Source organism: Chlorocebus sabaeus, chromosome 15 (genome assembly GCF_047675955.1).
Source record: "Chlorocebus sabaeus isolate Y175 chromosome 15, mChlSab1.0.hap1, whole genome shotgun sequence".
NCBI lineage: Eukaryota > Metazoa > Chordata > Mammalia > Primates > Cercopithecidae > Chlorocebus > Chlorocebus sabaeus.
Window position 1 is genome coordinate 78022419 of NC_132918.1, and position 14327 is coordinate 78036745.

Below are 14327 nucleotides of genomic sequence, written 5' to 3' on the forward strand. Positions count from 1 at the left end.
TTGAACTCCTAACCTCAAGTGATCCACCCTCCTCGGCCTCCCAAAGTGCTGAGATTGCAGGCATGAGCCACTACACCCAGCCGGAAATTCTGTTTTTTATACATGGCATCTTTAAACTTACGTCTCACATCCCAGCGTTTTTTCTTGATTATAATAGCAGTCGGTACGTGTTTACTATAAAAAATTTAGGCTGGGCATGATGGCTTACACCTGTAATCCCAGTGCTAAGGGAGACCAAGGCTGAAGGATTGCTTGAGGCTAGGAGTTCAAAGCCAGCCTGTCCAACATAACGAGACCCCATCTCTACAAGAAATAAAAAAATTAGCTGAGTGTGGTGCCGGGCACCATTAGTCCCAGCTACTTGGGAAGCTGATGTAGGAGGATTGCCTGAGCCCAGGAGTTTGAAGCTGCAGTGAGCTATGATCATGCCACACTGCACTCCAGCCTGGGCAACAGAGTCTCAAAAACCCAGTCTCAAGAAAAGGCGGGGGTGGGAGGGGTCAGGGGAATTAGAATAATGAGAAATGTGTGAAAGTTTTGAGTTACTTCCTTTATGTAGTAAAGATACTGTTTTCAGTTAGAGATTTTTTAAAGCAGTATTGTGGGGGAAGAAACTAATATGCAATATAGCTTTTTTTTTTTTTTTTTTTTTTTTTTGAGACGGAGTCTCGCTGTGTCGCCCAGGCTGGAGTGCAGTGGCCGGATCTCAGCTCACTGCAAGCTCCGCCTCCCGGGTTCACGCCATTCTCCTGCCTCAGCCTCCCGAGTAGCTGGGACTACAGGCGCCCGCCACCGCGCCCGGCTAGTTTTTTTGTATTTTTTTAGTAGAGACGGGGTTTCACCATGTCAGCCAGGATGGTCTCGATCTCCTGACCTCGTGATCCGCCCGTCTCGGCCTCCCAAAGTGCTGGGATTACAGGCTTGAGCCACCGCGCCCGGCCCAATATAGCTTTAATATGTTAGTGTTACCAAATTACTAAGCATTTCCATTGTTTAACTCTTTTACACTTTTGTTGTAAAAAGTTACATGGGAGGCCGGGTGAGGTGGGTCATCCCTGTAAATCCCAGCACTTTGGGAGGTCAAGGCAGGTGGGTCACCTGAGTTCAGGAGTTCAAAACCAGCCTGGCTAACATGGTGAAACACCGTTTCTACTTAAAATACAAAAAATTAGCTGGGTGTGGTGGTGCATGCCTGTAATCCCAGCTACTTGGGAGGCTGAGGCAAGAGAATCACTCGAACCCGGGAGGCAGAAGTTGCAGTGAGCCGAGATCGTGCAATTGCACTCCAACCTGAGCAACAAGAGCAAAACTGTCTCGAAAAAAGAAAAAGAAAAGTTGGGAGTAAGGATAGGGAAACAAAATTTTACATTTAATTTTTTATTTGTTGCTCTTCATAATTAAGACTCTTACCTCTATTTTAGCAGTAAAAGCCATGATGGAGATAAATTCATTCCAGCTCCACCTTCTTCTCCACTGAGAAAACAGGAATTAGAAAACTTAAAGTGAGTATCTAAACAAAATTAGCATTGCATCTATTTAAATGAACACATTCATGGCTGGGCACAGTGGCTCACACCTGTAATCCCAGCACTTTGGGAGGCCAAAGCTGGTGGATCACTAGGTCAGGAGTTCAAAACCAGCCTGGCCAAGATAGTGAAACCCTGTCTGTACAAAAAATACAAAAATTAGCTGGGCACGGTGGCGGGCACCTGTAATCCCAGTTACTTGGGAGGCTGAGGCAATAGAATTGCTTGAACCTGGGAGGCAGAGGTTGCAGTGAGTGTGTCACTGCACTCTAGCCTGAGCAACTCCGTCTCAAAAAAAAAAAGAAATGAACACATTCTTTTTTATCTTGTTTATACTGTTAATATGATGAATTACACTGATCAAATATTAAACTAATCTTTCAATCTTGTGATAAACCCTACTTGGTCAGAATGTATTTTCTTTTGTATAAATTTTTTGATTTGATTTGTTAATACTTCATTGGGAATAAGTGCTTCTATATTCATGAGGAAGATTGGTCCATACTTTTCTTTCTTTGAAATTATTTTGTCAGATTTGGTTTCAGGATTATGCTGACCATATAAATGAGTTGAGAAGTACTTCATCTTCCTCTGTTTTCTGCAAGAGTCTGTGTAAGATAGATATTACTCATGGACATGAAGAGGGGATCAACAGGCACGGGGGCCTCCTGGAGGGTGGAGGGTGAGAGAGGATCAGAAAAAATAACTATTGGGTACTAAGCTTAGTTCCTGGGTCACGAAATAATCTGTACAACAAACCCCCATGACATAAGTTTACCATATAACAAACCTGCACATGTACCCCTGAACTAATAAAAAGGACAAGTATTACTTCTTCCCTAAGTATTTGATAGAATTCACCAGTGAAACCATCCAGCCTAGGATATTCCTTGCTGGAAAATTTTTGATAATGAATTCAACTTGTTCAACAGAACACTTTTTTTCAGATTTTGTATTTCATCTTTTTTTTTGAGATGGAGTCTCACTCTATCGCCCAGGCTGGAGTGCAGTGGCACAATCTCGGCTCACTGCAAGCTCCGCCTCCTGGGTTCACACCATTCTCCTGCCTCAGCCTCCCAAGTAGCTGGGACTACAGGTGCCCGCCACCACGCCTGGCTAATTTTTTGTATTTTTAATAGAGATGGGGTTTCACCATGTTAGCCAGGATGGTCTTGATCTTCTGACCTCGTGATCTGCCCACCTTGGCCTGCCAAGGTTCGGGGATTACAGGCCACGCGCCTGGCCTGTATTTCATCTTATCTCAGTTTGGTTAAGTTTTATTTTTCAAGGAATTTTCCAAGTTGTCAAATTTATTGGACTAACATTGTTCATAATGTTTTTTTACCTTTTTAATGTCTGTAGAATCTGCAGTTATACCTCTATTTTCTTTCTTTTTTTCTTTTTTTTTTTTGAGATGGAGTTTCACTCTTTGTCCCAGGCTGGAGTGCAGTGGTGTGATCTCGGCTCACTGCAATGTCTGCCTACTGGGTTCAAGCGATTCTCCTGCCTCAGCTTCCCAAGTAGCTGGAATTACAGGTGCCTGCCAGCACGCCTGCCTAAATTTTTGTATTTTTAGTAGAGACGGAGTTTTACCATGTTGTTGGCCAGGCTGGTCTCAAACTCCTGACCTCAGCTGATCCACCTGCCTCGGCCTCCCAGGGTTCTGGGATTATAGGCATGAGCCACTATGCCCAGCTAATTTTCATATGTGATATTTGTGGGATCTCTCGCTTTCTCTTCTTTCCTAAGCAATTCCACTAGCAATTTACATATTGGATTGATGTTTTCAGAGAATAGACTTGTACTTCATTTTCTGTTTTCTATTTCATTTCTGCTCTTTATTGTATTTTTCTACTAACTCTAAGTTTATTTTGCTCTTTTTTTAGCTTCTTATGCTGGTCACTGATTTTTAGATGGTCCTTTTCTACACAGTTCCTTTTAAGCCTGCTGTGACTTCGTTCCACAAATAATTAGTTATGTTTTATTTGTTTATTTGACTCCATGATGTCTTTTTTTAAAAATTAAACTTCATTTAGAGATGATTGTAGATTCACACATAGTCTATTATAGATTCACATATAGTCTAAAAAGCAATACAGAATCCTGGGCAACATAGTAGCCTCTGTCTCTCAAAAAATCAAAAAATTAGGCTGGGTGCGGTGGTTCACGCCTGTGATCCCAGCACATTGGTGGGATGCCGAGGCAGGTGGATCAGCTGAGGTCAGGAGTTCGAGACCAGCCTGGCCAACACAGTGAAACCCCATCTCTACTAAAAATACAAAAGTTGACCGGGCGTGGTGGCAGGTGCCTGTAATTCTAGCTACCTGGGAGGCTGAGGGAGGAGAATCGCTTGAGCCAGGTAGGCAGAGGTTGCAGTGAGCCAAGACCGCACCGTTGCACTCCAGCCTGGGCAACAAGAGTGAAACTCCATCTCAAAAAAGAAAGGAAAAAAGAAAAAAAGTATCTGGGCATGATGTTGCATGCCTGTGGTTCCAGGTAGCTGGGAGGCTGAGGTAGGAGGATCACTTTAAGCCCTGGAGGTCATGACTGCAGTAAGCTGTGATTATACCACCAAACTCCAGCATGGATGACACATCGAGGCTCTGTCTCTAAAAATAAAAACAATATAGAGACCTAATCTACCCTTTACCCAGTTTTCCCAAAGGTAAATTGTTACAGAACTTTAGTACTTGATGGGTGTGGTGGCTCATGTCTGTAATCCCAGCACTTTGGGAGGCCATAGTGGGTGGATCATGAGGTCAGGAGTTCAAGACCAGCCTGACCAATATGGTGAAGCCCCATCTCTACTAAAAATACAAAAATTAGCCAGGTGTGGTGGTGCACGCCTATAGTCCCAGCTACTCGGGAGGCTGAAGCAGGAGAATTGCTTCAACTGGGGAGGCGGAGGGAGGTTTCAGTGAGCCAAGATTGTGCCACTGCACTCCAGCCTGGGCAACAGACTCCATCTCAAAACAAAAAAAGAACCTTAGTACAATATCACAGTCAGGATATTGACATTGATACAGTCAAGATACAGATTTTTTTTTGTTTGTTTTACAATATGTTCATTACATTCAATTTCTTAAAAATTTTAAAAAATTTTGTGGCCAGACGTGATGGCTCACGCCTGTAATCCCAGCACTTTGGGAGGCCGAGGTGAGCGGATCACAAGGTCAGGAGATCGAGACCAGCCTGGCCAACATAGTGAAATCCCATCTCTACTAAAAACACAAAAATTAGCCGGGCATGGTGGCGTGCAACTGTAGTCCCAGCTACTCCGGAGGCTGAGGCAGGAGAACCGTTTGAACCCTGGAGGCAGAGGTTGTGATGAGCTGAAATCGCACCACTGCACTCCAGCCTGGGCAACAGAGCAAGACTCTGTCTCAAAAAAAAAAAGAAAAAAGAAAGAAAAAGAAACGAAACTGCCAAACTCTTTTAACAGAGTGACTGTACCATTTTACATTTCCACCAGGGATGTATAAGTGATCCAGGTTCTTTACCACAATATTTCATATTTCCTTTTTTTAAAAAAATTATTTTTTCATCACATACTTGTTTTGATATTTGTGTGTGTTGTAGGTACTTTTTTTTTTTTTTCACCAGGCTGGAGTACAATAGCATGATCTCGGCTCACTGCAGCCTCCGCCTCCTGGGTTCAAGCAGTTCTCCTGCCTCAGCTTCCCGAGTAGCTAGGACTACAGATGTGCACCAACACGCCCAACTAATTTTTGTATTTTTAGTAGAGACGGGGTTTCATCATGTTGGCCAGGATGGTCTCTTGACCTCGCAATCCACCTGCCCTGGCCTCCCAAAGTGCTGGGATTACAGGCATGAGCCACCGCACCTGGCCTCTTTTAGGCACTTTTTACTTTACTCATTCTAATAAGGAAATAAGATGTGTAGTGCTATCTCATTGTGATTTTTATTTGCATTTCTCTAATGAACTTCTTTTTATGTGGTATAGCTTTTTGTTTTGTTTTGGTGTGTTGTCATTGTTGTTGCTGTTATTCTGAGACCGAGTCTCGCTGTATTGCCCAGGCTGGACTGCAATGGCAGGATCTCAGCTTACTGCAACCTCTGCCTCTCAGGTGCAAGTGACTCTCATGCCTCAGCCTCCTGAGTAGCTGAGATTACAGGCATGTGCCACCACACCCGGCTAATTTTTGTATTTTTGGTAGAGACGGGGTGTCACCATGTTGGTCTGGCTGGTCTCAAACTCCTGAGCTCAAGTGATCTGCCCGCATCAGCCTCCCATAGTGCTGGGATTAGAGGCGTGAGCCACCACATCTGGCCTTTACCAGTAATTTTGTAGTCTGTACACTGCTCTGTACCTTACTTTGTTCCCATATCAGCGTAAACCTTTGTTTCACTCTTTCTCATGGGTGCCTAGAGTTGCATTTTGTGAATATGATCTAATTTGTCTAACATTGCTTTTTATTGAGCTGTTTATAATGTTTTCAGTTTTTGCTGTTACAAATAATGCTGCAGTAAGTATGGTTATACACATTTAAAGGGAATCCTTAATGAAGAAGACATTTGAAACAGTTTTTAAACTTGATTTAATTTTTACAGGTTTACTTGAATGAATACTAATCTTTTTTTTTTTTTTTTTCTTTTTCTTTTTTTTTGAGACAGATTTTTGCCCTTGTACCCCAGGCTGGAGTGCAATGGCGTATCTTGGCTCACTGCAACCTCCGCCTCCCAAGTGCAAGCAGTTCTCTTGCCTCAGCCTCCCAACTAGCTGCAATTACAGGCATACACCACCACACCGGGCTAATTTTTTTATATTTTTAATAGAGATGGGGTTTCACCATGTCAATCAGGCTAGTCTCAAACTCCTGACCTCAGGAGATCCATCTGCCTCAGCTTCCCAAAGTGCTGGCATTATGGGTATGAGCCACCCACCTGGCTTAATGAGTACTAATTTTAGGATTGCTTTATTTATGTGTGCAATTTAAGAAGTATATTGTTTCTGCCAGGTGCGGTGGCTCACGCCTGTAATCCCAGCACTTCGGGAGGCCAAGGCGGGCAAATCGCCTGAGGTCAAGAGTTCAAGACCAGCCTGGCCAACATGGCAAAACCCTGTCTCTACTAAAAATACAAAAAAAATTAACTGGGCATGGTGGCGCACACCTGCAGTCTCAGCTACTCAGGAGGCTGAGGCAGGAGAACTGCTTGAACCCAGAAGGCAGAGGTTGCAGTGAGCCGAAATCATGCCACTATACGCCAGCCTGGGGGACAGACTGAGACTCTGTCTCTCACACACACACAAAAAGTAGTATATTGTCTTATAATGGTTAAACATCTGCAGAGTTGTGTAATTTAACTTTACCTTCTGAGAATGTCATTAAAGAGAAGTGTGTATACAGGGTGGGATTACTCTCAAAAGAGTTTTGTACCTTTCATGGGTACAGCTGTTTGCTCTGCATATCTCATAGGAGGATTGATGATTTTCAGAGAAAATAATATCACTTCCGTTTTTGTGTGTGTGTGTGTGAAAAGAAGCAAAGGGCTTCCATAGGGAATGCCGTCATGATAAAGTGAGGCAAGGGTGGATTCTGTGGTATATATATATATTTTTTTCTTACGGAGCAGATGGGAGGGAGAAAGGAAACAGTACAAGATGGAAGGAGCCTTAGGGTAGATTTATAAAAAGGACTGCTATGCCAGACAGTAGCAATGGTAATGTGGACACAAATGGTGAAGGGGAGGAGTTTTAAAAGAATTGTGTCATAATTTTCAAAGCCATAAAGCTCACAATGCAGTTGAGTGTGTTAAAGGGCAGTTCTGTGGCAGGAGCCAGCTGTCTTCTATATAAGGAGCCTGAGCACTGTGTTTTAAGATCGTGGAATTCTTCGAGATTTCATCTGTTTCTGTCCTGAACTCTTAGGTTATTGAAAATGTGACTAGTGTATAGTTTAGCTTTTATGGACTATTATATTTGACCCCTTGGGCTCAATAATACCCAAGACACCAATGCAAAGCCCCATTTTCTGTTTCCAGCATAACTGATATGCAGTAAATTAGCATGACTTTTCCAGTGGCCACTTTTTATGATATGGGTTCATAGCCCCTTGAGTATTTTTGTTTATGTACAAAAACTTTCATTCTAACCAAGTTATCAAGTATGATTTTAGAAGGCAGATAATAATAGAGAAGTTGTGAGATTCTATATTAAATCAAGGTAGTTTTCAGAAAAATATTCTCACAATTGAAATAAATGTGGCCCCAAATTAGGAAAATGTCTCAGAAATTAACTAACTAGTTTAATGGTAAGATTTGGATGAACTTAGAGATATAATGGATGAAGAAAGTTACATAGTCATCCTTTGGTATCCTTGAGGGATTGGTTCCAGGGCCCCCGACAGATACCACAGTCCTCAGATACAAAATTTCTTATATAAAATGGTGTAGTAATTGCACATAACCTATGCACATCCTCTCAGATACTTTACTTATTTTTATTTTATTTATTTTTTTGAGACATAGTTTCACTCTTGTCACGCAGGATGGAGTACAGTGGCTCAATCTTGGCTCACTGCAACCTCCGCCTCCTGGGTTCCAGCGATTCTCCTGCTTCAGCCTAAGTAGCTAGGATTACGGGCGTGTGCCACCATACCTGGCTAATTTTTGTATTATTAGTAGAGACAGGCTTTCACCATGTTGACCAGGCTGGTATTGAACTCCTGGCCTCAAGTGATCCACCCATCTTGGCCTCCCAAAGTGCTGGGATTACAGGCGTGAGCCACTGCGCCCAGCCTTCTCTCATATACTTTAAGTCATCTTTAAAGTACTTATAATACCTAGTGCACTGTATATGCTGTATAAACAGTTATCATACTATGTTGGTTTTTAATTTTTAAAAAATTGTTGTAGTGTTGTTTTTTATTTTTATATTTTAGAATATTTTCTATTTGTAGTTGGTTGAATCTACAGATTTGGAACCTGTGGATTCCAGGCACCAACTGTATATATAATGACACTTTTAGAAATTTGCTTCAGTTTCTGAACCACTCAGTGCTGTATGAAGCCGTAAGTTTTATTCAATTAAGGAGATAACACACTCACACAAACATTCAGTGCCCTGGAATTAAATAAATGCTATGACTTTGAAATTTTAAGGTGATTCTGTTCCTAGATGTTTATCAAAGAGAAACAGAAACTTGTCCACAAAAGAATTTTATAGCAGCTTTACTCCTGGTAGACAAAACCTAGACATAGCTGGTGTTCATCAGTAGAAGAATGGATAACTAAGTTGTATTACACTTGTATTTTGGAATACTAGTCAGCTATAAGGAAGAACCAATGAGGTCGGGCACAGTGGCTCATGTCTGTAATTCTGACGCTTTGGGAGGTCCAGGCAGGCAGATTGCTTGAGTCCAGGAGTTTGAGACAAGCATGGGCAACATGGTGAAACCCCATCTGTACAAAAACTTGGCTAGGCTTGGTGCTGCACGTCTGTAGTTCTGGCTGCTCGGGAGGCTGAGGTGGGAGGATCACCTGAGCCCTGTAGGTTTGAGGCTACAGTGAACTGATGTTGCACCAATGCACTCCAACCTGGGTGACAAGGTGAGACCCTGTCTCAAACCAAAACCAATTACTAATACACAAGTTAACATGGATGAATCTCAAAACATTTTTGTTTCTGCTTTTCCTTCGCATGAGGTATATACTGTGTGATTCCATTTATACCGTTTATATGACAAAACTTTCTGAATAGACAAAACTAATTTATGTTGCTAGAAATCAGAACAGTGGTTGCGGGAATTGACTGGAAAGAAATGTAAATGCATCAATTTAAGCAGCAGACCCCAACCTTTTTGGCACCAGGGACTGGGATCGTGGTAGACAATTTTTCTGTGGAAAGGGTTGCAGGGGAGGTGGATTCAGGATGATTCAAAAACATTACATTTATTGTGCACTGTATTTCTGTTATTATTACATTGTAATACATAATGAAATAATTATACAACTCACCATAATGTAGAATCAGTGGGAGCCCTGAGCTTGTTTTCCTGTAACTAGATGGTCCTATGCGGGGGTGATGGGAGACAGTGACAGATCATCAGGCATTAGATTCTCATATGGAGCACCCAACCTAAATTCTTTGCAGGCACAGTTCACGATAAGATATGCACTCCTATGAGAATCTAATGCTGCTGCTGATCTGACAGGAGGCAGATCTCAGGCAGTAATGCAAGCCATGGGAGCTGCTGTAAATATAGATGAAGCGGGCCAGGCGTGATGGCTCATGCCTGTCATCCCAGCACTTGGGGAGGCTGAGGCAGGCAGATCATGAGGTCAAGAGATCGACACCATACTGGCCAACATGGTGAAACACCATCTCTACTGAAAATACAAAAATTAGCTGGGCGTGGTGGTCACAGCTCCTCAGGAGGGTGAGGCAGGAGAATTGCTTGAATGCAGGAGGCAGAGGTTGCAGTGAGCTGAGATTGCGCCACTGCACTCCAGCCCAGCGACAGAGTAAGACTCCGTCCTCCCCAGCCCAAAAAAAAAAAAAAATGACTACAGGCACGTACCGCCATGCCTAGCTACTTTTTTATTTTTTGTAGAGCCAGGGTCTCGCTGTGTTGCCCAGTGTAGTCTTACACTCCTGAGCTGAAGCGAAACTCCTGGGCTCAAGCAGTCTTACCACCTTGGCCCCCCAAAGCATTGAAATTACAAGTGTTAGCCACTGCAGTTGGCTGTGGCTCTAATTATATTTCTCTTGAATAGAGCTGCTCTAAGATTTTAAGACAAGTGTGTTTGAATGTTTGTATAACATGATTTTTACGTGTGTGAGTGTTGTTACTATGCCACAATTTTTTTGTACCACAAGTTTTAACTGAATTATTTATCTCTTTAGAAAATTTCTTTTCATTAAAAGGCCTAATACCCAAAGGAATCATCTCAGAACATAGTTTCTTGGGCAGGATTGATATTTTGGCTATATGCTTTGATTTAGATGTGAGTGTTTGCTACATCCATTTGGGAGATAATAGGTTTTTTAAATACAATGATTGATTATAATAGAATCATGTATTTTTCTTCTGGTATGTTTTTTGGTATTTATTTATTTATTTATTTATTTATTTATTTATTTATTTAGAGATGGAGTCTTGCTCTGGCCTGGACTGGAGTGCAGTAGCACAATCTTGGCTCACTGCAACCCCTGCCTTCTGGGTTCAGATTATTCTTCTGCCTCAGCCTCCCAAGTAGCTGGGATTACAGCTGCCCATGACACCAGGCTAATGTTTGTATTTTTTGTAGAGACAGGGTTTCACCATTTTGGTCAGGCTGATCTCAAACACCTGACCTCAAGTGATCTGCCCACCTCTGCCTCCCAAAGTGCTGGGATTACAGGTGTGAGCCACCACACCCAGCCTGTTTTTGTTTTTTTTGTTTGAGGTGGAGTCTCTGTTGCCCAGGCTGGAATGCAGTGGCGCAATCTCGGCTCACTGCAAGCTCCGCCTCCTGGGTTCAAACGATTCTCCTGCCTTAGCCTCCCGAGTAGCTGGAAGTACAAGTGTATGCCACCACTCCCAGCTAACTTTTTTCTATTTTTAGTAGAGACGGGGTTTCACCGTGTTAGCCAGGATGGTCTTGATCTCCTGACCTCATGATCTGCCCACCTCGGCCTCCTGAAGTGCTGGGATTACAGGCGTGAGCCACTATGCCCGGCCACCTTTTTTTTTTTTTTTTTTTTTTAAATAGCTTTATCAAGGCTGGGTGCGGTGGCTTGCCCCTGTAATTCTAGCCTTTTGGGAGGCCAAGACAGGTGGATCATTTGAGCTGAGGAGTTTGAGACCAGTCTGGGAAACATGGTGAAACCTTGTCTCTATAAAAAATACAAAAAAACTAGCCTAATGTGATTGTGCACACCAGTAGTCCCAGCTATTTGGGCAGCTAAGGCAAGAGGATCACTTGAGCCCTGGAGGTTGAGGCTGCAGTGAGCTGAGATCACGCCACTCCACTCCAGCCTAGGTAACAGAGTGAGACCCTGTCTCAAAAATAAAAAATAGTTTTATTGGCCAAGCGTGGTAGCTCACGCCTGTAATCCCAGCACTTTGGGAGGCTGAGGTGGGTGGATCACCTGAGGTCAGGAGTTTGAGACCAGCCTGACCAACATGGAGAAACCCCATCTCTACTAAAAATACAAAAACATTAGCCAGGGGTGGTGGCAAATGCCTGTAATGCCAGCTACTCGGGAGACTGAGGCAGGAGAATCGCTTGAACTGGGAGGCAGAGGTTGCAGTGAGCTGAGGTCGTGCCCTTGCACTCTAGCCTGGGCAACAAGAGTGAAACTCTGTCTCAAAAAAAAAAGAAAAGAAAAAAGAAAAAATAGCTTTATTTGTGGCCAGATGAGTGGCTCACGCCTGTAATCATAGCACTTTCGAAGGCCAAGGCAGGTGGATCACTTGAGTTCAGAAGTTTGAAACCAGCCTGGCCAGCGTGGCGAAATCCCGTCTCTACTAAAAATACAAAAATTAGCCGGGGGCAGGGGGTGAGTGTGGTGGCTCATGCCTGTATTCGCAGCACTGTGGGAGGCCCAGGTGGGTGGATCACCTAAGGTCAGGATTTGATACCAGCCTGGCCAACATGGGGAAACCCTATCTCTAGTAAAAATACAAAAATTAGCTGGGCGTGGTGGCAGCCAGCTGTAATCCCAGCTACTTGGGAGGCTGAGGCGGGAGAATCGATTGAACCCAGGAGGCAGATGTTGCAGTGAGCCAAGATTGTGCCATTGCACTCCAGCCTGGGGGACAAGAGCCAAACTCTGTCTTAAAAATATATATATATATATTGCCAGGTGTGGTGGTGTACAACTGTAGTCCCAGCTACTCAGGAGACTGAGGCAGGAGAGTCACTTGAACCCGGGAGGCAGAGGTTGCAGTGAGCCAAGATTACGCCACTGCACTTCAGCCTGGGCAATGGAGTGAGACTCTGTCTCAAAAAAAAAAAAAGCTTTATTGAAACAATTCAAATGCCATACAGTTAATCCATTAGAAGTATACAATCCATGGTTTTTATTATTTTCATAGTATGTACAACCATCAGCAGTCAATTTTAGAACATTTTTATTACCCCCAAAACAAACCCTATACACTTAGCTATTACCACCCCCCTTCCTCATTCCTAACTAATCTACCTTCTGTCTTTATAGATTTACCTATTTTGAACTTTCATATAAATGGAATGATCTGTATGTGAGCTTTTGTAACTGACTTCTTTCACTTCACATAATGTTTTCAGGGTTCATCCAAGTTGTAGCTTGTATCAGTACTTTATTCCTTTTGATTCCATTATCTAGACATACATTTTATTTATCCATTCATCCATTGATGGAACATGTGGATTATTTATCTTTTTGCTATTGTGAATAATGCTCCTATACACATTCATCTACAAGTTTTTGTGTGAACTTTTTTTTTTTTTTTTGAGATGGAGTCTCACTCTGTCACCCAGGCTGGAGTGCAGTGGCACAATCTCAGCTCACTGCAAGCTCCACCTCCCAGGTTCACGCTATCCTCCTGCCTCAGCCTCCCAAGTAGCTGGGACTACAGGCGCCTGCCACCAAGCCCAGCTAATTTTTTTTGTATTTTTAGTAGAGACAGGGTTTCACCGTGTTAGCCAGGATGGTCTCAATCTCCTGACCTCGTGATCCGCCCTCCTTGACCTCCCAAAGTGCTGACATTACAGGTGTGAGCCACCGTGCCCAGCCATTTGTTTTTATTTCTCTTTGGTATATACCTGGGTGTGGAATTGTCTGGTCACAGATAGCTCTGTTTAATTGTTTGAGGAATTGCCAGATGTTTACTTTTTTTATTTTTATTTTTTTGAGATGGAGTTTTGCTTTTGTTGCCCAGGCTGGAGGGCAATATCATGATCTCTCACTGCAACCTCTGCCTCCTGGGTTCAAGCGATTTCTCCTGCCTTAGCCTTCCTGAGTAGCTGGGATTACAGGCATGCACCGCCACCATGCCCAGCTAATTTTGTATTTTTGTAGAGAGAGGGTTTCTCCATGTTGATCAGGCTGGTCTTAAAACTCCTGACCTCAGGTGACCCACCCACCTCAACCTCCCAAAGTGCTGGAATTACAGGTGTGAGCCCCCACACTCAGCACCCAATTGTTTTCTAAACTGGTTACACCAGTCCGTAATCCCACCAGCAGCGTAAAGGATTCCAGTTTCTTCACATTCTCACCAACACTTATTATTGTACCACATCTTTTTATATATTGTAATGAGTAGCAAGTGGTATCTCATTGTGGCTTTGATATCCATTTCACTGAAGAACAATGATGTTGAACATCTTTTCCTGTGCTTGTTACTCAATTTGTATGTTTTCTTTGGAAAGATGTTTATGCAGATCCTTTGCCCATTTTTTAATTGGGTTATTTGTCTTTATTATTGAGTTATAAGAGTTTTTGTTTGTTTGTTTGTTTTTTGAGACAGAGTCTCACTCTTGTTGCTCCAGGCTGGAGTGCAGTGGCGCCACCTCAACTCACTGCAAAATCTGCCTCCTGGGTTCAAGCGATTCTCCTGCCTCAGCCCCAAGTAGCTGGGATTACAGGTGCCTGCCATCACACCCAACAAATTTTTGTACTTTAGTAGAGACAGGGTTTTGCCATATTGGCCATGCTGGTCTCGAACTCCTGACCTCAAGTGATCCACCCACCTTGGCCTCCCAAAGTACTGGGATTACAGACATGAGCCACCTCGCCCGGCCTTTTTTTTTTTTTCTTTTTTTTTTTTTTTTTTTTTGGCAGGGGAGGGGGCAGGTGGGATGGAGTTTCACTCT

General features: G+C 43.1%; 1 protein-coding gene across 9 annotated transcripts in view; it reads left to right on the plus strand.

Annotated features, from left to right (window-relative positions):
* The window catches only part of CNOT10 (CCR4-NOT transcription complex subunit 10), a 94529-nt gene that overhangs the window by 53839 nt on the left and 26363 nt on the right, over positions 1-14327 (plus strand). For 4 of the 9 annotated variants that reach the window (XM_038002961.2, XM_073023676.1, XM_073023678.1 and 1 more), the window contains one exon: positions 1422-1502. The exons of 3 other annotated variants lie outside the window; for them this stretch is intronic. In XM_038002961.2, coding sequence (XP_037858889.1) covers positions 1422-1502 — 81 coding nt within the window. The remainder of the gene's footprint in view (positions 1-1421; positions 1503-14327) is intronic. 2 more of the 9 variants (XM_038002962.2, XM_073023677.1) reach the window with 1 other exon arrangement.